At 37.5% G+C, this 27,802-nt stretch overlaps 1 protein-coding gene across 7 annotated transcripts in view; it reads left to right on the top strand.

Moving 5' to 3' along the window:
- The window catches only part of NFATC3 (nuclear factor of activated T cells 3), a 136,310-nt gene that overhangs the window by 65,770 nt on the left and 42,738 nt on the right, over positions 1 to 27,802 (top strand). For 6 of the 7 annotated variants that reach the window (XR_003435457.1, XR_003435456.1, XR_003435458.1 and 3 more), the window contains exons 4-6: positions 15,667 to 15,866; positions 20,563 to 20,735; positions 24,566 to 24,706. Coding sequence is in view for 4 of the 7 variants with exons in the window: in XM_027119500.1 (XP_026975301.1) it covers positions 15,667 to 15,866; positions 20,563 to 20,735; positions 24,566 to 24,706 (514 nt within the window). In the remaining 3 variants the exon portion in view is untranslated. The remainder of the gene's footprint in view (positions 1 to 15,666; positions 15,867 to 20,562; positions 20,736 to 24,565; positions 24,707 to 27,802) is intronic. The other variant, XM_027119503.1, reaches the window with a different exon arrangement.

Below are 27,802 nucleotides of genomic sequence, written 5' to 3'. Positions count from 1 at the left end.
CCAGAACCAGAGAAAGCCCGTGTGCAGCAATGAGGACCAAACGCAGCCAAAAATAAATTAAAAAATAAATTAAAAAAAAAAAAACTGAACCATACAGCCAGTGTCTACTTCTTCCTTGTATTTTCTGTAATCTGATGAATTTATAGATGGAGAGTACAAAGTAGAAACTGAATGTCCTTTTATTATCAAATTGGGCTGATAGATGAAAAATATGTATAATCTTATTTCTTTTTATAGTTCATGGTTAGGGACTGTAGAATTATAGAGCACTGTTAAGAAACTTCTTCCAACTTCCTAGGGGGTTTTTTGGGTTTTACATACTCCACAATGTTTTTGTGTGGTGGGGGTAAAAAATTTCTGTAGTGCCTTAAGAATATACAAGCACAATAGAGAAATAGATGCAGTTTAAATTATTTTTAATTTTTTTAACATCTTTATTGGAGTATAATTGCTTTACAATGGTGTGTTAGTTTCTGCTGTATAACAAAGTGAATCAGCTATACATATACATATATCCCCATATCCCCTCCGTCTTGCATCTCCCTCCCACACTCCCTATCCCACCCATCTAGGTGGTCACAAAGCACCGAGCTGATCTCCCTGTGCTATGCAGCTGCTTCCCACTAGCTATCTGTTTTACATTTGGTAGTGTGTATATATATCCATGCCACTCTCTCACTTCGTCCCAGCTTACCCTTCCCCCTCCCCATGTCCTCAAGTCCAAGTCCATTCTCTACATCTGTGGCTTTATATATACCTGACCTGCCCCTAGGTTCTTCAGAACCTTTTTTTTTTTTTTTTTTTTTGGATTCCATATATATATGTTAGCATACGGTATTTGTTTTTCTCTTTCTGACTTACTTCACTCTGTATGACAGACTCTAGGTCCATCCACCTCACTACAAATAACTCAGTTTCGTTTATTTTTATGGCTGAGTAATATTCCATTGTATATATGTGCCACATCTTCTTTATCCATTCATCTGTCGATGGACATTTAAGTTGCTTCCATGTCCTGGCTTTTGTAAATAGAGTGATGCAGTTTAATTTAAAATGAAACTAACTTGTTTACTTGTCAGGAAATTAATCTTTAATAAAGTTAACATAGTGTAAATGAGTACTTAATCAGATTATTTTTCTTATCCAAATTAGGAAAATTGTTTAATTAAAGTCAATAACTTTTATTGGAGTTCTCTAATGAAAATACACATTTTCAGTCCTAGGATTCAAAGAGACTTTTGCAGGTCTTAACTTTCTGAATTTTGTTTTAGATGGTTTAAAATAGTATAGAGTCTCCATATCTTTTAGAATAATGTTTAGGTTGTAGAACAAATAATTTTAAAAGAATTTAGTTTAATGTTGACATTTATCCAAAAAATGCTAGACACCAACATGCTCTTAAATTGCCTAATTTAGTGACATTTTGCATATTTGTTCTGTTACTAATTGCAAAAATTGATTTTTTTTGTAGTTCTTTGTAGTTTACAAAATGTTTTCTCAGAGTTTATATTTAATATTTGCTAAAGTTTTTTGAAAAGGGCAAGGCAAGTACATTGTATAGATGATTTAAGATTACACTTAATGTAATTGGTAGAGATCTTAAACCCAGGTCTTTTGACTCTGCTGTTCCACTTTTATTGTACCATGTTGCCTCTTATAGTTATCTTATAATTTCATGTGCTTTTCATTTTATAAAGTACTTTCACATTATCTCTTTTAATTGTCTGAATAAGCTTTTTTAGAAATCCTGGTGTTTGATTTCAAGACAAGTGCTGTTTCTACAACGTTTGGAGCTTCTAATAAAAATCTTGGACCTTGTTTACCATTATATTAGTTTAAGCTCTTTTAGATTAATTGTGGTAGGCTAACTACTATGACTAATAATCTCTAGTTCTTGTTGGTTTGTGACAGAAAAGTTTATTTTCTTTTGTATTGTCACTCTTGAATACAAGGTCTATTTTTTGATACAATCATGTTCAGCACACAGCCTCCATGGTCCCTGGGAAAAGGGAAGAAAGTATAGGAAAGGCACATAAGATACATGAACCTGGAAATTATTACCAATTATTACTACTCACTGTCCAGGAGTAATCACTTGCAAATGAGTGGCCCTACTCATTTGCAAGAGGACTAGGAAAGGTATACTATACAGTTCTATACATAAATCTTTGGTGGTCAGCTTGTCTTCTCGTCCACATTTGCTATACGGTGTTGGTCTTTAAGTACATTTAGGAGTCAATACTAGTAGCTCAATGACTGGTATGGGCTCTACAGTCATACTGCTTGGGTTTGAATCCTGAGCTGTACTGTATCTTTGGCCAAGCAGTTTAACTTTTCTAGACCTTTTATTCAATCATTCATTGCTTAGTTTATTCATTCACCTATCCTTTCACTCATTCAATAAATATTTTTTGATTGCTCACTACATTATAGGCAATATTGTAGATGCTGGGGATCCAGAGATAAATAAAAGACAGAAAAGGTCCCTGCCCTTATGGGTACAGAGACAATAGCAGAGACAATAAGCAAATAAACAAAATAATATTAGAATGTATTAAGGGCTATATTGGAAATTAGAATATGATGTGATAGAGGTTAATTATGGAGGGAACTACCTCCAATTCCTTTTTTGTAGAATGAGAATAATATCACCTACCTAAGAGCTGATGTGGGGATGAAATGAAACATTGCATGTAAAGAACATAGTAAATGTTCAGTAAATATTATTTGCTATTATTACTTAGGCTTCTTTTAGCAGCTTGATCAATGTTCTGTGAACCCTGATGGAGAAAATGCAGCAGAATAAGATATCTACATTGGCATCTTAGAATTCTTCTGGGTTGATTGCTGTCATTTTAAAGAGCTGTGTTTGCATTCCATTGGCCAGTGTTGTATCAAAATGAAAAGAGAAAGAGCACTTAAGCACAAGTTCTAGAAATCTTTCTGATACTCCCCAAAGGAGGATTTCAGATGTTCTCAATATAATTACATGGTGAGAGCCAAGAAGTTTCTGAAGTATATATTTCTTGAAATTTTAAAAACTCAAACTATGAAGCTGTTGAAAAATACCACCTACTTTCTAGCCAACTAATAAACTAACTTTTTCTTTTATTCAAAGTAAATAATCTTATTCATTAATATGGTCTGCAAATATGTAATACACTCAGGGTAGTTTGTTACTGTAGCTGGGGATTCAAGAGGGGGAGTGGAATCAGACATGTTTCCTACTCTCATGAAATTTCTAGTTCAGTGAAGTTTGCAAACAAGATAATAACAAAAGTATGATAAAGCCTTAATGGGGGAAATTCAGATCTCTCTGAGAGCAAATAGGGACCTAAAACCCAGATGAAGGGGTTGAATCAGGCACTGCTATTTGAGTGAAGTTCCTAGCTAATTAATAAACATTAGCCAGGGAAAAGCTAAATACTAAGGAAGTGAAAGTATTAAGCAGAGGAAAGGGTTTAGAGCTACACTGTCCAATTCAGCAGTTACTAACCACATTTAAATTTAAAGCAACTAAAATTAAAAATTCAGTTCTTCACTTGCATTAACAACACTTCAAGGCTTGGTAGCCAATGTGGGTAATGGTTACATTGCCTTTGTTTTTTTTTTTTTTTTTGCGGTACACGGGCCTCTCACTGTTGTGGCCTCTCCCGTTGCGGAGCACAGGCTCCGGACGCGCAGACTCAGCGGCCACGGCTCACGGGCCCAGCCGCTCCGCAGCATGTGGGATCTTCCCGGACCGGGGCACGAACCCGTGTCCCCTGCATCGGCAGGCAGACTCTCAACCACTGTGCCACCAGGGAAGCCCTACATTGCCTTTTGAACAAATGATGCTAGCAATTGGACATCCATAGACAAGAAAATAAACCTTAACCTAAACTTCACACCTTACACAACAATTGATATGACATGGATCATGGGGTTTTTTTTTACAATGCAGATATAGAATATTTTCATCATTTCAGAGAGTTCTGTTGAGCAGTGCTGATTTAGAAGGCTCTGAGACCAAAGGAAATACGGCATGTTAATGAATTACAAGAAATATACAACAGTAGAATTTGATTTCATTTGTCCAAAAGTATTAGTATTTTAGGAATTATAAGAAACATTTTATTCTCATTTTTCAAAATGTGAAAATCATTTGAAATTACATCAGTTTTTAATTTAGCATAGGTAATGGCAACTGTATTTAAATAAAAAATATACTGTTTATAGACCAAGATGAATATTCTTTAAGAGCTTTTACATTGTCTTTTTTTTTTTTTTTTTTTGCTTTACACGGGCCTCTCACTGTTGTGGCCTGTCCCGTTGCGAAGCACAGGCTCTGGACGCGCAGGCTCAGCGGCCATGGCTCACGGGCCTAGCCGCTCCACAGCATGTGGTATCTTCCTGGACCGGGGTACGAACCTGTGTCCCCTGCATCGGCAGGTGGGCTCTCAACCACTGCGCCACCAGGGAAGCCCTACATTGTCTTTTTAACGAATGGTGCTGTAGCAGTTGGACATCTTTAAGCAAATAAAACCACCTTAACCTAAACCTCACATCTTATACAAAAATTAATTCAAAATGGATTGTGAAATTAAATGTGAATTGTAAAACCATAAAACTTTTAGAAGAAAGCATAGGAGAAAATCTTCAGGACCTCAAGCTATGAGAAAAGTTCTCGGGCATGATACCAAAAGCATGATACTAGAAGAAAAAATAGATAAATTGGACTTCATCAAAATTAAAAACTTTAGCCCTGTGAAAGATCCTATTAAGAGGACGGAGGACTTCCCTGGTGGTCCAGTGGTTGGGACTCCACACTCCCAATGCAGGGGGTACTGGTTCAATCCCAGGTTGAGGAACTAAGATTCCACATGCTGCACAGCATGGCAAAAAAAATATAAAAGGATGGCAAAGACAGGCTAAGACAGGAAGAAAACATTTGCAAACCACATATCTGACAAAGATCTTGTATCTAGAATATGTAAAGAACTTTGAAAACTCAACAGTAAAAAAGCAATTCAGGGGGCTTCCCTGGTGGCGCAGTGGTTGGGAATCCGCCTGCCAGTGCAGGGGACGCGGGTTTGAGCCCTGGTCCAGGAAGATCCCACATGCCGCAGAGCAACTGGGCCCGGGACCCATAACTACTGAGCCTGTGCTCTAGAGCAACTAGAGAAGCCACCACAATGAGAAGCCTTCGCACGGCAACGAAGAGTAGCCCCCTCTCTCCGCAACTAGAGAAAGCCCGTGCACAGCAACAAAGACCCAGTGCAGCCAAAAATAAATAAATAAATAAAATAAAATTTAAAAAAAAGCAATTCAGTTATAAATGGGCACAAGACATGAACAGACATTTTGCCAAGGAGGAGATAAGATGGCAAATAAGCATGTGAAAAGATTTTCCACATTATTAGCCATTAGAAAAATGCAAATTAAAACCACAATGAGATATCACTATATGCCTTATAGAACAGTTAAATAAAAAAATAGTGATAGGGCTTCCCTGGTGGCGCAGTGGTTGAGAGTCCGCCTGCCGATGCAGGGGACACAGGTTCGTGCCCCGGTCCGGGAAGATCCCACATGACGTGGAGCGGCTGGGCCCGTGAGCCGTGGCCACTGAGCCTGTGTGTCGGAGCCTGTGCTCCGCAATGGGAGAGGCCACAACAGTGAGAGGCCCACGTACAGGAAAAAAAAAATAGTGATAATACTAAATGCTGGCAAGGATGCCAAGAAACTTTATCCCACCTAAACTGCTGTTACGAATGTAAAATGGTACAACCACTCCGCAAGATAGTTTGTCAGGTTCTTAAAAAACTAAACTTGCATTTACCACATGACCCAGGAATCACATTTGGCATTTATTGCAGAAAAATAAAAACTTGTTCACACAATAACCTTTAAGGTTCATAGTGGTGTCATTTTTCTTAGTCAAAAATTAGAAACAAGCCAAATGGAAGAAGAGTTAAACAAACTGGTATATCCATACAATGCACTAGCTACCATTCAGCAATAAAAAGGAACAAACTGTTGATACACACAAGTTCTAAGGTTCTCCATGGAACTATGTTGAGTGGCAAAAAAGGCAATCTCAAATGGTTACATACTGTGATTCCATTTATATATATAACATTCTCAAAATGGCAGGGCTACAGAGATGACACTAGATTAGCGGTTGCCAGGGAACAGGAACTGGTTGAAGACTGTGAATGTAAATGGGTAGCACAAGAGAGTTCCTTTGTGGTAATGGAAGAGTTCTGGATCATGACTGTTATGGTGGTTACTTGAATCTACATATGGGATAAAATTGCATAAAATTACATACATACTTTGTTATACAGTGATAAGTTTTATGAAGGAATAAATATTTTGAGTCTTATCCCAAAAGTTACTGAAAGTTAAAATGGAGATTGTAGTATTTTTTTCCATAACTAGACTTTGTATTTCATTATATGCCAAGATTCATTTCCAGGTGATGATTTTTTGTATGCTGTTGTTACATGTATATTTTCAGTTTGAAGCAATTTATGGAAATTTAATTTTGTATTTTTATTATCTCTACATTGTGTTGTCATGTGTCTAATATATTCAGATCCGCTTCCTCCAAGTAATGTAGCAGAACTGATAATAGAACTCCTCTTATTGAAGCTGCTTTAGTCTGTCGTATACCTTCAGGCTTTAACCCTCCAGCTTTAGTTAAATTAAGCAGGCACAGACCTTTGCTATGGAAACGTACAGAAACATAACAAACAACTTAGCTTACTTTCTTCTACAAAGCAGAAGGTGACCTGAAGAGAAGTATCCTGATACTAGATGAAAAATTTTAGAGAATAGTGTTAACAGTAGCAACAATTTGTTGCCTATAACATTGGCAGCAAATGGGATGGGATGGAATGATAGTCTAATTAATTTATTTGATGTTCTTTTAAAGTCCTTGAGTTGCAAGGGAGAAGCCCTATTTTTCTTATGCTGTAGTATATATGCTTGGAGCAGATGTTGGCTGAAATACGTGTTATGAAATACATTCTCTTTGAAATCTTATCTGCCTGATTACCTTCCCCCATCACTGGCTCATTTTACTATCAAAGTATAAAGGACAGGTGGCTTATGTCTTTGCCAAGCTGGTATTAATATGAGTCATCTAATATGACTGGGATACTTTGGAATATAGTACTTACTGGTATGTTATGTGATATTTGGGTAACTTAATAGATAGCAATAAAATTTTTAGTTTGTATTTTCTATTTTAGATTTTACTACTTCATTTTAAACAGCTACTTTAGTGGTTATAATTCTTATTTAAATAATTCTGTTGACTAACCTCGTGTTATTTTGTTCCACCAAATTGTACTCTCTCATTCCAAAATTCATTCATTCAGCAGTGATTAAATGCCCATAACGTGGTAGGTACTATACTAGGCTCTGGAGATAACAAGAATGACACTGTCCCCCTCACAGGACTTTGAGGCAAGTGGTAAAGTTGTTGGTACTTCTTCCTCCACTACAAGAACAGTTGGTTCCATAGAATAATTTGTTCAATGTAGGATTAAACATGAAAGAGCAACAATAAGTATAGCAGAAAGGATGATTAGCCATGAGTTCGGAGTAGTTCCTTAATCTTTCTTAGCTTCAGATTCTTCATCTATAAACTGGAAAAAATGGCATGTACTCCACAAGAGTTTTAGAATTACATAAACTAATTTAGTTAAAGTATATTACCACTCTCTACTGTTACTTTTTCACCTCTGTGTCCAAATTTGTATGACTCTCATTCTACATTATCACTTACCCCATCTGCCTCCATACAAACCAAAAGGGAAAAGTGACTGAACCATATTTGTGTGCATATGCATACATACGCCCACACTGTTACTATTTCTTCTTTAGTTATTGATTTATTTAGGCTTTATTTTTTTTTTACTGTAATCATGTTGGCATTTTATTTTTTATGGAATATTTTCCATTCAATTCAAGCTTTAACATTTATTAACTTGTTTATACCAAAATATGTAAAAAGAAATCACAACTGAAATATTGATAGATTTCTTAAATACACAAATAGTTAAATATTTACAGAAAACTGCAATTTCCAGTTAAATATACTAGGTTAAACACATGTGTTTACCTTCATTAGACATTAAACAGTTACAACTCAAGCTTGTTGGTTGGAGAGAAAGAACCAATAATTAAGCACAAATCATTTTATACTAAAGAACCTTGGAAAGGCTCAGGGGATTGAGGCACTGGTGTCTCTGAAAGTGGGATGTGAGGTGAGGCCGAAAACATATTGTTGAAGATCTACAAAAGAAGCAGTTAAACTTCCCAGATTTTTCTCCCTTACATGGTATAATGAAGTGATAACCACTGGCTTACCTTGGGAGAATTCTGGAGATTTATTCTTTAGAGGGAATGAAATAGAAGTTCTAGGTTCTAGAATAACTGAAAGCAGGGCTTGAGGATCTGTACAGAAAATGGGATGGGGATGAAAGGGGAGGCATAATGAAAGTCTGTGTACTGAATAGGGAGAGCTTTGACTCCTCTTAACTCCCAAAACGCTTGCAGTGGGTTTATGTTCCCTAGACAGGAGACTGGAGGATTCATTTTAGGCAAACTGATACCAGTGTGCCTCTTGACTTGCAAATCTTCTAAGGCTAGTGGTTCTCAACCCTATCAGACCCAACCCCACTCTTTTAAAATTTTAAACAAATATTTTATAATACTTTATTTACCTGAAATGGAAATTCAAGGACAATATAATCAGCCTACACATATAATTTTAGAAATACCAATATAATGCTTTTATTATTAAGAGGAAACAAATTTAGAAAACGGTTATAAACAAATTATAACAAAAAGTTATATTTCAAAATGAAAAGGCTTGGTAATGACTATAGAGAAAACAATGAAATAATTAGATACTTGTACCTACAGCATCACTATATCACACTTGCACATAGGCAAGTGTGTTGATCAGCAACCTAAATTCCACAAGTGAGTGGCATTACTAGCAATGACATGATTTTCTGAAATGATCAACTCTTGCTAAAGTTTACCTCGGGAATTCCCTGGTGGTCCAGTGGTTAAGACTCTGTGCTTGCAGTGCAGGAGGTGCGGGTGCGATCCCTGGTCGGGGAGCTAAGATTCCACGTGCCGCGCAGCGCAGCCAAAATAAATAAATAAATAAAGTTTACCTCAGTTTACGTGGCAGTTGCATTCATGAAAAATTCATATGTGTTAAAACTGCGATTTGGGTGGTATTTATATATACTAAGGAGTTGGGTTCCAAGTTCGTAAACGTTTCTGTATACACGAATATATATGATGGGACGTTCTGAAGTTCTGTGCAACATAGGCTAGTTCCTCTCTTTGAAAAACAGTGATTATCTCGTGCATTGATAGAAGTTTGAATTTCTGGCCCCTTTCCATTAAATACCTATATGCACCTCACTCATCATGTTGCCATACTCATTCATTTATAAATTGACTGAGCCTGTTTTGGGGCAACAATGGCAGAGTAGTTAAGATAGAGAGTATACTGGCACTCTCATCATTTTACGCTGCTGCTCAGGGAGCTACAAATCACAGTGATGCAGTTAAAACTCAGTAGTGTTTAAAGTGCTATGAGTACTGAAACTTTTACAGTGCATACTCATGTCATCATGATGTTATCATTCTACTCATCATGTCAAAACAAACAGAAAGAGGATTTCAGTCATCCTTTTAAAGCACAGTAGACTGTATTTTGTTATTGTGCAATAACGCTATGGCTGGGCTAAAAGAATGTATGTATTATATGGCCTCACATTTCCATCTAGATGTCTCACTGTTACCTTGAATACCACATGACTAACATTGAAAACATTATCTTCTTCCAAACCTGTTCTAAATCAGTGACTTCTTCATTTCTTTATTTGCTAGTGATACCATCATTCTCTTGAGTACTGAAGCTCAGAACTTCTAATTTCTTTGTTCCCTTCTCTTTATTATTCTATACGTAGCCAGTTACAAAAAATCTCTTTAGGATCTCACGAGAAAGACTTATTGCATTAATCCTCCTTCATTTCTATTTATGTTCTCACTTCTACCCTTGTTTAAACTTTGAGTACACATGATTTTAGTGCTTCAGCCTCTTAGCTGGTTTCCATGATTTCGTCTTTTCTCTCCTTCACAGGACCTTAATTGCTTTTTATCATGTGCTTCCCTATATTATTATTATTAATAAATTTCTGCCTTTTAAGGTCTTCACTAATTCCTTAAAATTTAATACATGCCACTTTGTTCTTTTTTTTTATTGTCACCTATATAATACTGGCTGAAGCAGTGACATTTGGTATAGATATTTCCATAATGGATCCTCAATAAAAAGGAGGGGTGGAGTGGTGAACAAGACAAAGTTTCTGTATTTTGGGAACTTATGTGGTAATAAGGAAAACAGATATAAACAAATGTATAAAATACTTTTTTTAAATTAATTAATTAGTTTATTTATTTATTTTTGGCTCCATTGGGTCTTCACTGCTGCCTACAGGCTTTCTCTAGTTGTGGAGAGCGGGGGCTACTGTTCGTTGCGGCGCGCGGGCTTCTCATTGCGGTGGCTTCTCTTGTTGTGGAGCACGGGCTCTAGGCGTGCGGGCTTCAGTAGTGGCATGCAGGCTCAGTAGTTGTGGCTCGCGGGCTGTAGAATGCAGACTGAGTAGTTGTGGCACACAGGCTTAGTTGCTCCGCGGCATGTGGGATCTTCCCGGACCAGGGCTCAAACCCATGTCCCATGCATTGGCAGGCGGATTCTTACCCACTGTGCCACCAGGGAAGTCCCTAAAATACTTTTGATAGTGATAAATACTATGAAAAATAATAAAACAGGATAAAGGGATAGAAATGTGATGTTTTAGATAGGGTGGTTTTCTCTGAGAAGTTGACCTTTGAGTGTAGAGCTGAAGGAGTGAGGTAATATGAAGATCAGAGGGAAGAATATTCCAGAGGGACAAAATATTAAGTGTGAAGGCCCTGAGGTTAGGAATGAGCTTGAGTGGTTCATGCAATAAGGCCAAGGTGGCCAGAGCAGACTGTGGAAGGGAGAGAGTAGGAGAAGGTAAGGCAACAAGTTAGCCAGGGCCCAGATCACACAGGACTTGTAAATCATCATAGGGCATTTGAATTTAGTTCTGAGTATGGAAGGAAGCCATTAGAGAGTTCTGAGCAGGGGTGTAAAGTTATCTGGTTAATATTACAAGGTTGTTCTGACTCTTGGACAGAGAATAGGCTATCAGGGAGCAAGAGTAAGAACAGGGAGAGCAGTTATAAGACTATTGCAATGGTCCAGGCTTTATTTGCTTCTCTGTAAAGGCACAGGGCTGAAAATCATCCTGGGTAAATTATTTTATCTGATAATAGGCAAAAGACTTCATGTCCTTTCCTGGGTAGAGGAGGATAATCAATAAATTATGATGTTGCTTGGTTACAAACTCCACCGTAAAGCCAGGGATGAGCAAGCAGGAGGGAGTAAAGCAGTCACCTGAAGGACAACATAATCAAATAAAACTCCTACATATTTGAAACTCTGACTAGATTCCATACTTAGAATCTGGATGCAAACTAATAGCTAACATTTGTTAGGTACATGCCAGACACTGTACTAGGCACTCTATATTTGCTATCATGTGTCAGGATACTTTACAAAACCATAGTGCAGAAACAGAAGAGAATTTCTTTTAAGGTTATTAGGTACCTCATAAAATCTCAGGTTTGGAAGCTATGTGGCCTAGAACAGTGTACAGCCACCCTACCCAGTTTTGCTCTAGTGAAAACATCACTGACACTGTGACTCACAACCCCAGCTTGTAGGGACAGTGCTTAGGACTGGGTGGGCATCAGAAACTCCACCACTACTGTCTTGAAGAGCTGGGCACTCCACTGTGCTTACCAAAAAATTGACTTTAGGCAGTCTATGTTATCATATCGCTCCCTTGCTGGTTCAATGGAATAAAACAGCCATAGAGCACATCTTCCTCCCAGAGGCATTTGGGGCCAAAAGTAGGAGTGGGGATTGCTGAGCAAGGTCTGTCTGAAATTTGTAAGATCTCCACCAAGTGCACGTAAGCCACCATCTCAAAGCAGAGGAATCTGACTAAAACTGCAGTAAAGCTGATACAGCTTAAGAACTGTGACCTGACCAAAAAAAAAAAAAAAAAATAGCATGCCTCTTTCTGAAGGTAAATACTTGCTACTTCAGTTCCTAGAGTTGTTCTATACAAAATGGCTAGTATATGTTAAACTATACATACACACACAAGAAAGTGTGAACCACAGCTAAGAGAAAACACTCAATAGAAGCTGGCCCAAAGATGGCCTAAATCTAACTCTGTGTCTGGGTTGGAGTTATCAGAAAGAGACTTTAACATAACAATGATGAAAATGCTAAATTATCTAGTAGAAAAGGTGGGCTAAATATGTGAAGAGATGAAGGAATTTCAATAGAGACATGGAAAAAATTTTTTTTAATCAAAAGGATAACGATAAGGACAAAGACACAAGAAGAGAAAACTACAGACTAATATCCGTAAAGAATATAAGCACAAAAATCCTCAACAAAAAACTAGCAAACCAAATCCAACAGCACATTAAAAGGATTATACAGCATGACCAAGTGGGATTTACCTCAGAAATGCAGGTAATTCAACATATGAAAATCAATTGTTGTAATATGCCATACTAATAGAATGAAGGCATAAAAACCACATGATCATCTCAATTGACACAGAAAAGGCATTTGACAAAATTTAACAGCATATCATTTAAAAAAAAAACCAGCAAACTAAGAAAAGTGGGAAAGTCCTTAACATGATCAAGGTCATTTATTAAAAGCCCACAGCTAATAACATCATACTTAATGGTAAAAGACTGAAAGCTTTTCCCCTAAGATCAGGAGCAAGACAAGGATGCTTGCTTTCGCCACTGCTATTCAACATTTGTGCTGGAAGTTCTAGCCAGAGCTGTTAGGCAATAAAAAGAAATAAAAGACATCCAAATTGGAAAGGAAGAGGTAAAGTTATCTCTATTAACAGATGACATGCTCACATACTTTAAAAATCCCAAATAATCCCCAAGAAAGCTGCTAGAGCTAATAAATGAGTTTACGAAATTTCAGGGTAGGAGATCAACACATACTTACCGATTGTGTTTCTGTGTATCAGTGATCAACAACCGTAAGAGGACATTAAGAAAGCAGTTTTCATTTACAATAGCATCTAAAAGTATTAAATACTTAGGAATTAATTTAACCAAGGAGGTATAAGGACTTGTATGCTGAAAACTGTAAAATATTTCTGAAAGAAATAAAACTAAATGGAAATATATAAAGTGAAAATAAAATCCAAATATACATGAAACAAAAATAAATAGAAAGACATTCCATGTTCATGGAGAGGAGACTTAATTAACATTGTTAAGATATCAATACTGTCCAAAGCAGTCTACAGATTTAATGCAATACTTACCCAAATTCCAACAACCCTTTTTGCAGAATGGAAAAGCATATCCTCAAATTCATAATGGGGACTTCCCTGGTGGCGCAGTGGTTAAGAATCTGCCTACCAATGTAGGGAGCAGGGTTTGAGCCCTGGTCCAGGGAGATCCCACGTGCTGCAGAGCAACTAATCCCATGTGCCACAACTACTGAGCCCATGTGCCACAACTACTGAAGCCTGCACGCCTAGAGCCCATGCTCTGCAACAAGAGAAGCCACTGCAATGAGAAGCCTGCACATCACAACAAAGAGTAGCTGCTGCTCGCCACAACTAGAGAAAGCCCGCGCACAGCAACGGAGACCCAACGCAACCATGAGTAAATAAATAAATAAATAACTTTATTTAAAAAAAAATTCATATGGAATTGCAAGGGGCTTCAAATAGCTGAAACAATCCTGAAAAAGAAGAGTAAAGTTGGAGGACCCCCTTTCCCTGACTTGTAACATACTACAAAGCTACAGTATTTTAAACAGTATGATACTGGCATAAAGACAGACCAATGAAATAGAATAGAAAGCCCAGAAATAAGCCCTAACATATATGATCAATTCATTTTTGATAGGGTTCCAAAACCATTCAGTAGGAGAAATGACAGTCTTTTCAACAAATGGTGTTGGGAAAATTAGATATCCCCATGCAAAATAATGTAGTTGGATCCTTACCTTACATTATATACAAAAATTAACTAAATATGGATCAAAGACCTAAAACTATAAAATTCTTAGAAGAAAACATGAGAAAAACCTTCTCAACATTGGATTTGGTAATGGTTTCTTAAGTATGACACCTAAAGCACAGGCAACAAAACAAACAAAATAAATTAGATTCCATCAAAATTTTAAAACTTTTGTGCAGCAAAGGACACAACCAAGAAAGTGAAAAGACAGCCTGCAGAATGGGAGATAATATTTGCAAATCACATAACTGCAAGGGATTAATATTCAGAATATATAAAGAACTTGTACAACTCAGCATCAAAACTAATATAAATGCACACCCATATGTACTCCCAAAGAATGTTGAATTTTTTTGTTTAAGCAGGCACTTAACTTGGTTGGAGTCAACCTGTAAAACCTGTCTCCCTGTGGTTGGTGGTAGCTTATAATCTCATTTCAGTTATTTTAGCCTTAGGCTGCTTGGATCTATCCTGTTCGTGAATGATTTACAGGTCAGCCAAAGGATTGGGTGGAGTCTATATATATATGAAATTTGAAGCTCCTCCTCTCTGGCTGTCTCTTTTCTGGGATTTGCCTCTTTCTTTCCAGAGGTTGTGACAGACTGTCTGTCCTTGGTTCTTCAAGCCCTTCAGACTGTAGATTTCTTTGGTAGTTTTAGTCTCACTGTAAGGCATGGACTGTGGCTTTCCCTCAGGTTAAAAGCCTTAAAAACAGGAAACACACCTTTTGTTATTCTCTTCTTACATGTGTCAGTTTGTTTCCAGTATCTGCTTACTTTGGTGTTCTGTCCGTCCTTTCAAGGTGGGTCCAATGGGTGCTACTCAGCCATCAGACTGGACATAGGAGTGTCCCTAAGTCCTTTAGGCTCTGTTTCTTTTAACTGCCTCTTTTCTTGTGGTCGCTGTTTTTACCTCCAGCACCTCCTGGTCATCACCCTTATTAATCCTGTGTAGCCATCTTAACCTCAGCAGTAGTGAAGGGTACCAAAGAAAGTCAAGTAGCCTAGCTTGTTAAGCCAGTTGAAATATTAACTTGGAAACATGCAATAGGATTTTTCAGATCCTTTCTGCTAAAAGTGTCTCTGATTTTAGCAGCCCGTTAGAGGACCTTCCCACATACCCTGATCTTTAAGTCTGGTCTGGATGGTTAATGTTGCCTGGAGCACAGAATCAACATTTCTTTTGTATTCTCCACAGCACTCTACCAAGGCTTTTCAAAATTTAGGTTGATCTAGATTTTAATCCAGAAAAACTCCTTCATCCCTTTGTAATATATTGCAGCATTTTATAACTCTTAAAATATTTCTGTGATTTAGAGGGCTATTCATTTATTACTTGTTTTTATTACTATCTTTTTTGAAATAACATTTTATGTATCAGTAGTATATGATATAAATATAATAGACTTAACATTGTAAGCATATTGTAAAATGCATGGATAATGAATTGTATTTTTCTGTGTTTGCTCTTCCAAATTAGCTCCTGGGCTATAGTGAAAAGCCGATAAATCTACAGATGTTTATTGGAACAGCAGATGATCGATATTTACGGCCTCATGCATTTTACCAGGTGCATCGGATCACTGGGAAGACAGTTGCTACTGCAAGCCAAGAGATAATAATTGCCAGCACAAAGGTTCTGGAAATTCCACTTCTTCCTGAAAACAATATGTCAGCCAGGTATCTTGAAACATATCCCAAAATGGACTGTTCTTTCTTTTTCTAAAATAACTTTGAAGAAAAGTATATTTATTTTTATAGTACAAAAATAAGTCATTGTTCTAAATTAACTGAATAACATTATGTAAATAATTACAGTATATTTGCTAAGGTTGGTACCACATTTCCATAAAGAAAATTCAATTCAGCAAAAGTTTATGACCATGTAGTACCAGCCAAGCATCATGCTAGGTGATAGAGACAAAAGTATATGGACTTTTTTTCAAGTAGCTCACAGTCTAATAGGGTAGACAATAAGTAAACAATTGCAGTAAAATTATGATTGTTAAGTTTCCTTGAGGAAAACTTCAACTCTACTTCCAGGTGTCCCATTTCACCCGTTTCCAAATAAAATGAGGTGGCCAGCTTCTGAATGAGAATGCAGTAGAGTTTTGTTCACGTGGATTAGTTAGGAATATATATAGTATCTGTAACAGAAACCTGAAATGCAGTGGCTTAAACAGCTAGAAGTTTAATTTTTTATTCCGTAAAATAAATATACACATAGGCATCTTAGGGCTAGCACAGTGGTTCCATAAGTCATTGGGGCCCCAAGCTCCTTCTGCTTTTTCTTCTCTGCTATTATTAGCATGTGGTTTCCATCCACAAGATTGCCTCATGATCCACAATAGCTACTGGAGCTCTAGCCATCATAACTGTAATCCTGGAAGGAATAGGAAGAACGGGTAAGAGGAAGGGTAAGAGAGAACTTCCATCTGAGTCAGACCTCTTTACAGAGCTTTTCCCAGAAACTTATCCAACACCTTTACTATATCTCATTGATCATCCTTGTATATAAGGAAGACCTGGGTATGTTTTTTTTTACCTGAGTGCATTGCCACCGCTAACAAGATGGGGGTCTGTTACTAAGAAAAACAGAAAAAAAGAATATTTAGTAGGCAACTGTTATTCTGCCACAACCAGGTATGTGAAACTTACAGTGAAGTTTGTTTGAGAAATTGGTTCAAACTATAATATAGGTCTTTCTTGAGATGGCAATGATATCTGTCCCAGGTTATTACAAGAATAGTCCTATTAAAATCAGATTTCAGTCTCGAGTTCTTCTCTTTTAAATTTATATTTAAATAACATTTTAGGTAAACTGAATATACCCCTGAGGACATAGTAACTTATAATTGTACTATTATAAAATAAGAATTGCCTCTTATCTACTTATCTCCAGAAAAGACAAGTTAATATTGATTTAAATAAAACCTTAACTTTGCCTGCTTTGTTCAAAGGAACAGTACTCGAGAACTCAACTCCACTAAGTCATTACACGGGCTACAATAGAGTTTTTTCATGGCAGAGGTAGACAGCTAGTTGATAATCTCTACTCTTAAATTTCTGTGTTCTGTAATAATTAAAAAAAGAACTTTGGATTCTCAGCCAATCCTTTGTTCAGGTACTTGAGCAAAACACTTAAGAAAAAATTGAAAAAAAAAAAAAAGAAAGAAAAACATTGACTCGAGACATCCTATTTGACCAATCTTCAAATAAGGTGAGGTGTAGCCAGCCTCTAAATGAGGATGCAAGAAGGCTTCCTCTCTTTTACTCTAGGATCTTACTTTTTTTTTTTTTTGGCCTCGCCATGTGGCTTGTGGGATTTTAGTTCCCTGACCAGGGATCAAACCTGGGCCCTCGGCAGTGAAAGCACAGAATCCTAACCACTGGACCACCAGGGAATTCCCTAGGATCGTACTTTTTCATCTAGCATCAAAAGCAATATGAATATACTATTATTCAGCTGCAGAGGGGAATTTGAAACTCAACTTTGAACTATCTTTTTCTAAGAACTCATAAAATTGATTCTTAGGTGACAGTTTGCAGACCATGTTTCCATTGATTCCTCTGGATAGTTCAAGCAGTAGACTTGAATCAAGTAAATAGAAATCGCCAGAAGCTTATAACTTAATGGACTGTTAAAAAGATTTTATCTCTTAAGTTGGTCATTATTACACACACACACACACACAGTCTTTTCAGGTTAAAGGAGAAAAGTTGGTATTTGATGACACAGTAGATTTTGTTTTACCAGACAAGGAGAGACCTACAAAAGCTTTATCATCTTTACTTTTTTAAAAAAATATTTATTTATTTATTTGGCTGCGCAGGGTCTTAGTTGTGGCACGCGGGATCTTTGTTGTGGCATGTGCGGCATGCAAACTCTTCGTTGAGACAGTGGGACTCTTGGTTGTGGCATGTGGGATCTAGTTCCCTGACCAGGGATCAAACCTGGGCCCCCTGCATTGGGAGTGTGGAGTCTTAACCACTGGACCACAAGGGAAGTCCCTATCATCTTTACTTTTTGCCTCAGCTTCCCAAAAGTTCATGATCAAGCTCAATTATAGTAATTATAGTAGTTCATATAACCCTAGATTTGGGATATATTTATCTCCTCTTTCTTCTATTCAAAAATATTTTCTATTTCTTTCTTCTTAACCTTATTTGTATTTATGTTGTAAAATGCCTCATATCCTTTTTAAAAATAATGTATAAATCAATAAATTAAAGAAAACAGAGTACGTGAGTTTCTAAGACATTCTCTCAAGAACTTGGGAAAGCTTTACCTACAGAATAGTGTGAACAAATCAGAGCAGTAGGATCTGAATGTATCTTCCTCCTCCTTTTCACATGGAACAGAGGTGGTAGTCAAGATTCATGTTCCCTTCTCCAGCCAGAGCTGGCATATACTGCCTGCCTGGATCAGACCAGAAAGAACAAAGCTGTAAAAATACCATTATTACTAGTAGCAAGCAGCTTAGCCCCCTTACCCCACCCTGCTCTGCCATACACACACCTGAAGCTTCTCTGGCTCTCTGTCCACTCTGAACTGTTAGATTGGGGAACAGGAATTCTATAGGAACCAAGGTTTGTGACAACAACATTCTGTGTGTCCCAGAAAGGGTTGAGTAAGGAGCAACTAGGAAGTTACCCAAATCTAAGAAACCTTTTCTAAGTACCTTAGATAACAGGGCAGCTAATGCTGAATGAGCCTGTTTTATCCAGGAACTAATTACTAGGATAAACTGTAGTGACTGAATGTAATATAGTTTCAGGTAGTGGTAGATTTAAAAATTGCGAATGATAAGACCGTTGTTCAAAATAATTTATGCACAAGTGAGTTGTAGGTATGTATTAAAAGGCTCTAGTGGGGACTTCCCTGGTGGTCCACGCTAGAAGCGTATGACTCCACGCTTCCACTGCAAGGGGCATGGGTTCAATCCCCAGTCAGGGAACTAGGATCCTGCATGCCACGTGGCATGGCCAAAAAAAAAGAAAAAGGCTCTGTTGTTTAAGGTGGGGAAAGATTGGTAGAAAGATTGGTAGAAACTCTTCCTTGAGCTTTACTGGTTCTTGATAACCTAGCTTTGTAACATATATTATCCTTCAAAGTGACTTCTCTAGCCTCTGGGCAGTGAGTATTAGAGTTGGAACATTAGAGCATTAGAGTGGGTAGATAAAGTAAGAGGATGGATAATAAGGAATGCCATAAGAGAGAGTAAACTTTAACTAGAATGTTTGATTGTTCATTACCTCTTGCTTTATTCTTCTAATATGTAAATAACAAAGATATGTTATAGGTACTGGTGTTTCCTACCATGATTGTGTGTTAAGCAGCTATACTTAGTAATAAATTTTGAAGATAATGCAATTTTAGACCTTAAATGCCAAAACTTTAATCTTATATGTGCATTTCTTAGAAATGTAAGCCTGGGAATTTCCTGGTGTTCCAGTGGTTAGGACTCTGTGCTTTCACTGCCGAGGGCGCAGGTTCAATCCCTGGTTGGGGAACTAAGATCCTGCAAGCCTCGAATGTGCCCCCCCACAAAAAAAAAGAAAGAAAGAAAGAAATGAAAGCCTGATAGATTGTTTTTATTAATAAATGTATCATATAAAAGTTTAAATGTCATTAATGACTTATTTGTAGTCCTATAAGTTAATCTTTTCTGGCCTAGTTATATTTATAGAATTAGAGTCTTTTACCTTATATTTCACTCATCTAGTTCTGTAACACAAACTGCCCCCCAAATTTAGTGGCTTAAAGTAGTAACTCTATTGTTTTTCATGCTTCTTTTGGTTGGTTGGACTCAGCTGATCCACTCATGTGGTGTTGGCTGGGATCACTCATGCCCCTGAATTCGGCTGGGAACTCAGCTGGGGTAGCTCAAGTAGAGGATTATATGGGCTTTTCTCTCCAGCATGCTAGTTGGACATTTTCATGGTGGCTCAGGGCTCCAAGAGAACAAAATTGGAAGTAACAGAGCTTCTTAAGTGCTAGGCTTGTAACTTACACAGCATCACTTGGCCACATTCTGTTTGTCAAGGCAAGTCATAAGGCTCACTCTCAAGGAGAGGGGACATAGTTACTCCACCTCTTAATTGGAGAAGTGGCATGTGAATACAAGAATGGGAGGAATTATTGTCAGCCCTCTTTACAGACAATATGCCACACTTAGTATTACATTTTTGTCGTACAAAAACATTTTTAATCCTAAAATTTAAATGGCAGAAAATAGCAATCGTATCTTTCTTTTTTGACCTGATTTTAGATAGTGATAGTTCTTCCTGGCAAATTAACAATAACTGTTTGCTGAGTTGTTTAGAACCACTAATTTCTAGTAAGCAAATAAAATTTGTATATTTTTTTCCCTAGTATTGACTGTGCAGGTATTTTGAAACTCCGCAATTCAGATATAGAACTTCGAAAAGGAGAAACTGATATTGGCAGAAAGAATACTAGAGTACGACTTGTGTTTCGTGTACACATCCCACAGCCCAATGGAAAAGTCCTTTCTCTGCAGACAGCTTCTATACCTGTTGAATGCTGTAAGTGAGCCTGTGATATTTTAAAGTTTTGTTTATAATAGGTTATTTTCTGTTTTGTTTATAATGTAATGTTTGGATCAACAGTAAACTGAGGGGGCTTCCCTGGCGGCACAGTGGTTAAGAATCCACCTGCCAATGCAGGGGACATGGGTTCGAGCCCTGGTCTGGGAAGATCCCACATGCTGCGGAGCAACTAAGCCCGCTTGCCACTACTACTGAGCCTGCACTCTACAGCCTGCGAGCCACAACTACTGAGCCCGTGTGCCACAACTACTGAAGCCGCACGCCTAGAGCCCATGCTCCGCAACGAGAAGTCACTGCAATGAGAAGCCCGCGCACCCCAATGAAGAGTGGCCCCCGCTCGCCACAACTAGAGAAAGCCCGTGCGCAACAAAGACCCAACGCAGCCAAAACTAAATGATAATAAATAAAATTAATATTTTTAAAAAAATGTTTCCAAAAAAAAAGTAAACTGAGGGCTTCCCTGGTGGCGCAGTGGTTAAGAATCCGCCTGCCAATGCAAGGGACACAGGTTCGAGCCCTGGTCCGGGAAGATCCCACATGCTGTGGAGCAACTAAGCCCGTGTGCCACAACTACTGAATCCGCGCATCTAAAGCCCGTGCTCCGCAACAAGAGAAGCCACTGCAACCAAGAGTAGCCCCCGCTCGCTGCAACTGGAGAAAGCCTGCATGCAGCAACAAAGACACAACGCAGCCAAAAATGAAAATAAATAAAATTTTTTAAAAAGTAAACTGAAGCCCAGGGTCTGGATAGCTGGTGTGATTTTCTTATATGGAAATAAGCTACGTGTTTAGGTGGAGGAGTACTGATCTTGGAGTTAGAAAGTGGCTTCTTGACCCTAGGTAGCCTGTGTGGCTATAGACATTCTCTTGACCATAGTTTTCTTACTCATAAATGAGGAAGATGGGCTTGATGACACCTGAGGACCAAATTATGAAGCTATGATTCTGACATTAAGTGTCATTGATACTTGGTCATCTTTGTTTCATTAAAATGTTGGAAGATGCCTGTCTCTGCAAGCTGACACTTCAGCTGAATAGGGACTTACAGGATTTTGGTTTTTGTTTTTTTTACCATAAATTTATGTACAACACCAGGTTGAGAAAGTGAATGCTTTTTCCCTGGTTTTTCAGAGCCAAGAAATGAGAAAAGGCCTAGAACCTGATATCTACTCAAGCCCTTGAGAACTGTGGACCTCTGGCAGGTTAGCTGATAGGACTGAAATATTGAGATTGCAATTTAGATTTTTAGAGCACAGACTTAGAAGTGTTCTAATTCCATGTCTTAATTTTGTGTAGGAGGAAACTGAGGCACAAGTATCTGAAGTGCTCCTCCCAGGTTATTTGCTTGTTGGTGTGACAGAGCTGTGGCTAGAACACAGGTTTTCTTAGTACTCTTTTGATTATGTTATATCATTTTATTTCTGTTAACCACATGCATTCTTAATTTGGGATCATACCTACTGTATTACTTTTCTATTTCCAGTCGACTGTGGGAATCACTGAGCAAATCCATGGTAATAGAATCACTGTAGAAGTAATTTTTGTATTAATTTTTAATAGATAATACAGGTACATGGTACAGAATTCAAAAAGAGTAAAAGAGTATAGAGTGAAAAGTAAATTTTCAAGTCAGCTAGTTCCCTTTCTTAGAAACAGCTATCATTGCCACAGTCTTTGTTACCCTGCCAGACAAATGCCCATTTAAGCACATATTTCTCTAATTTTTAGCAACATAATTTAAATAATTTAAGTTCATAGAGTAGTTTGAGTTTTTGAGATGAATTTACTCTAAAATTATTCTGTTTTCTCTTTTAGTTTATTAAATTATTGTGTGATTATTGTTGAGAGTATAGAAAATGCAAAATGGTACAAAGAGTAGCATTAAAATCTTTTTTGTAATATCACTTCTCTGAGATAGTCACTATTAACCTTTTTTTGGATTTTTTTCCTTTTTTTTTTTTGGTCTGTGTGTGTGTGCACATGTGCACGCACACAATATTTGGTAGTTATAGTGGGAGTTTTCTCATATAGTTAAATATTCTTCAAAAATGCTTTTGGCACATGCATAATGTTTTATTATGGCTATGCCACTTGGTGAACACATTTTTGCTGTTACTTTGAATGAACTTGTGATAGCTAGTTTCCACTATAAATATCTAAAACTTGAATTAGTCTTACTCCGTAGGCTAGTCAGTGCTTGTTTTTATGCCCCTTCTTTGTGAGCCATTTAGAACATAAGTAAGGACATAAGTGTTTTCTGAGATCTAGATTTGTGCTTGGTATTTTCTAAGTTGTAGCTCATCCTAAATCCCAGACCCATCTCCTATGAAACATTCTCTTTGAATAGGGCTGGGATCCTAATTCATATACCTTTTGTGTCTTAGTATTAAATAGTTGGAAGAGAGGGAATTCCCTGGTGGTCCAGTGGTATAGAATCCGCCTTGCAATGCAGGGGACGGGGGTTCAATCCCTGGTCAGGGAACTAAGATTCCACATGCCGCAGGGCAACTAAACCTGTGTGCCACAACTACTGAGCCTGCACACCTCAACTAGAGCCCGCGTGCCACAAACTACAGAGCCCACGCTCCTTGGAGCCCATGCGCCACAACTAGAGAAGAGAAAACCCACACACCACAACTAGAGAGAAGCCTGCGCATGGCAACGAAAGATCCTGCATGCCACAACTAAGACCCAACACAGCTAAAAGTAAATAAAATAAATAAATCTTCAAAAAAATAAATAGTTGGAAGAGGCATAGTCAGGGACTGCATGCTTCATAAAGGCAGTCAAGTTGTTTAAATTTCTTTAAAATGTTCTTCTGGCCAAACAAAACACAGCTGACCCTCAAAGCCACCAATTTTCCACCCAAGTAGTAGGACTAAAAATAGACCTGTTTCCAAAATGTGAAGAAGAAAGTGTAATCCACCCTTTTTGTTTGTCTTAATCCAGAGAGAAACCTAGTTATTGAGGCATTTGGCAGGAATAAACCCTTAGAGAACCTAAGCAGTCAAAAGAAGTATAATGTATAGCTTGAAACTCAAGCATTTTTTAAAAAGGAAAGAAAAGCCAGAAGTAGGATCTCCAGAAAATACAGCAACTTGAAATCAGTAGATATTAGAAAAAGGCAGCAACAAGGAAAAGTTAATAGTTTACATAATGACTTGTAGGCTTTAAGAAAAATTATGTTCCCATACCCTGGGAAGGAAGAGTATAGTGCACTAAGAAGTATTTATGTTCATTTTTCAAAATTCTGTATTGAAATGTGTACTTCATGTATACTTCAGTTATTTAGAAGATGTCCAAAATGTAATCCTGATGCCTCACTGATGATCTAGTTATTTTCTTGATGAAAGAGCTGCTTGGTGTTTGTCCTTTAGAAACTTGTCTTCTTTTAATTGTATGCAATATAATTATGCATCTTCGGATTTAATTTGCTTTTTATAATTATATTAAATTTATCAATTTTAACAGACAAGTTGTGGGGAAGAAATGTAATAAGACAAGCTAAAAAGAGAAAAGTGGATGAGGTGAATGTGTTGGAGTCAATATAAGTTGTAGGCATTAATTAATTTCTCTTTATTAGTTTCTCTATAGCTGTAGTCTAAGAAAATTATTTAAAATCACATGACTCTAATAAATCTATTTTGTTTTCTAAATAGCATAGCTATTTTAGTGGATATTGTTACCATTGCCTTGCATTTTAAAAATCCAGAGTTGCTTCTTTTATAGCTAGACTTTGTCATTTACATATGAAAGAGTGTAAACTAATATTTTGTTTCTTCTCAACTCTTAAAAAAAAAAAACAGCCCAGCGGTCTGCTCAAGAACTTCCTCATATTGAGAAGTACAGTATCAACAGTTGTTCTGTAAATGGAGGTCATGAAATGATTGTTACTGGATCTAATTTTCTTCCAGAATCCAAAATCATCTTTCTTGAAAAAGGACAAGGTAAATAATATAAGATCTGAGTTGACTCAGACATAGAAAACAAACTTATGGTTACCAAACGGGATAGGAGGTGGGGAAGGATAAATAGGAGTTTGGGATAAGCAGATACAAGCTACTATATATACTGTATAAACAACACGGTCCTAATGTAGAGCACAGGGAACTATATTCAATATCTTGTAATAAACTATAATGGAAAAGAATCCGAAAAAGAATAAATAAATATATATATATACACACAACTGAATCACTTTGCTGTACACCAGAAACTAACATAACGTTATAAATCAACTATACTTCAATAAATAAATAAATGGATAGATAGATAAATAAGATTTGAGTTGATTGAACTCAGACTAAGGGGCAAAAGGTGAAAGTGAATTATTCAGATGTTTCACTGACATTAATCACAAAATAGTTTTCTTAAAGCTATAGGCATCATTTACACAGATTTTACTGTAAACCAAACATTTATTAAATTTTCACATGAATATTAAGTTCTCATTAAGGATGTCTCAAAAGTAAAAGAGGGCTTCCCTGGTGGCGCAGTGGTTGAGAGGCCGCTTGCCGACGCAGGGGACACGGGTCCGTACCTCGGTTTGGGAGGATCCCACATGCTGCGGAGCGGCTTCGCCCGTGGGCCGTGGCGGCTGGGCCTGGCATCAGGAGCCTGTGCTCTGCAGTGGGAGAGGCCACAACAGTGACAAGCCCACGTACCGCAAAAAAAAAAAAACAGAAAACAAAAACAAAAGTAAAAGAATCCCCCAATATTTCTTCAAGAGAATTGAAAATATAAGTCACACAGAAATTTGGACACAAATGCTTTTAGCAGCATTAATCATAATAGCCAAAAAATGTAAACATCTCAAATACTTATCAACTGATAAATGGATAATCAAAATGTGATATATTCATACAATGGGATATTATTTAGCCATAAAAAAGAATAAAGTACTGATTAATGCTGCAACATGGATGACCCTTAAAAACATTTTGCTAGGGACTTTGCTGGTGGTCCAGTGGTTAAGACTCCACACTCCCAATGCAGGGGACCCAGGTTTGATCCCTGGTTAGGGAACTGGATCCTGCATGCTGCAACTAAGAGCCTGCATGCCACAACTAAAAGATCCTGCATGCCTCAACTGAATATCCCACGTTGAGGCACGCTGCAACAAAGATCCCATGTGCTGCAACTATGACCTGGTGCAGCCAAATAAATAAATCAATAAAATTTTTTTAACTTATTAAAATTAATTTAAAAAATAAAAACATGAAAAATCTCAAACAACCTAACTTTACACCTCAAGAAACTAGAAGAAGTACAAATGAAGCCCAAAGTTAGTAGAAGGAAGGAAATAACAAAAATTACGGCAAAAATAAGTGAAATAGAGACTAAAAAGACAATAGAAAATATAAGTGAAACTAGGAGAGGGTTCTTTGAAAAGAGAAACAAAGTTGACAGACTTCTAGCTAGACTCACCAAGAAAAAAAAGAGAGGACTCACGTAAAATCAGAAAGGAAAGAGGAAATATTACAGCTGATACCACAGAAATACAAAGGGTCATAAGAGACCACTGTGAACAATCATATGCCAAAAAATTGGACAGCTTAGAAAAAAATGGATAGATTCCTAGAAACATACAACCTACCAAAGACTGAATCATGATGAAATAGAATATCTGAGCAGACCAAATACTAGTAGGGCGATTGAATCAGTAATCAAAACCTCCCAACAAACAAAAGTCCAGGATCAGACAGCTTCACTGATGAATTCTACCAAACATTCAAAGAAGAACTAATACCAAGCCTTCTAAATTTTTCCAAAAAAACAGGAGAGGAGGGAACTATCCAAACTCATTTTTTGAGGCCAGCATTACCTTGATATCAAAACCATTACAGGCCAATATACCTGATGAACATAGATGCAAAAATCTTCAACAAAATATTAGCAAGCCAAATTCAACAGTACTTTAACAGGATCATATACCATCATCAAGTGGGATTTATTCCAGAGATAGACGGATGGTTTAACATTCACAAATCAGTCAGTGTGATACACCACATTATCATGATTAAAAAAAGCATTTGAGAAAATTCATCATCCATTTATGATTAAAAAACTGTTGGGGGCTTCCCTGGTGGCGCAGTGGTTGGGAGTCCGCCTGCCAACGCGGGGGACGCGGGTTCGTGCCCTGGTCTGGGAGGATCCCACATGCCGCGGAGCGGCTGGGCCCGTGAGCCATGGCTGCTGAGCCTGCACGTCCGGAGCCAACGGGAGAGGCCACAACAGTGAGAGGCCCGTGTACCGAAAAAAAAAAAAAGAAAACTGTTGGGCTTCCTTGGTGGCGCAGTGGTTGCGAATCCGCCTGCCAATGCAGGGGACACGGGTTCAATCCCTGGTCCGGGAAGATCCCACATGCCGCGGAGCAACTAAGCCTTCATGCTGCAACTACTGAAGCCCACGAACCTAGAGCCCATGCTCCGCAACAAGAGAAGCCACCACAGTGAGAAGACAGTGCACCTCAACGAAGAGTAGCCCCTGCTCACCTCAACTAGAGAAAGTCCACGTGCAGCAACGAAGACCCAACACACCAAAAATAAATAAATAAAATAAATAAATGTATTAAAAAAAAACCTTAAAAAGCTGTCAACAAAAAGGTTGTAGAAGGCATGTACCTTAACATAATAGAGGCCATATGTGACCAGCCCATAGCTAATATCTTAATGGTGAAAAGCTGAAAGCTTTTCCTCTTAAGATCAGGAAGACAAGGATGCCCACTCTTGCCACTTTTATTCAACATAGTATAGGAAGTTCTAGCCAGAAAAGTTAGGCAAGAAAAAGAAATAAAAGGTATTCCAATTGGAAAGGAAGAAGTAAAACTGTCACTGCAGATGATGTGGTATTATATATAGGAAGCCATAAATCTCTGTCAAAAAAACTGTTAAAACTAATAAATTCAGTTAAGTTGCAGGATATAAAACAAATATACAAAAATATGTTGTATTTCTATATAATAATGTACTATCAGGAAGAGAAATTAAGAAAATATCATTTACAATTGCATCAAAAAGAATAAAATACCTAGGAATAAATTT

This window comes from Aethalodelphis obliquidens, unplaced genomic scaffold (assembly GCF_003676395.1).
Source record: "Aethalodelphis obliquidens isolate GAN/ISIS:26980383/991018 unplaced genomic scaffold, ASM367639v1 scaffold20, whole genome shotgun sequence".
Classification (NCBI taxonomy): domain Eukaryota; kingdom Metazoa; phylum Chordata; class Mammalia; order Artiodactyla; family Delphinidae; genus Aethalodelphis; species Aethalodelphis obliquidens.
This window is presented reverse-complemented; position numbering and strand designations above follow the sequence as displayed.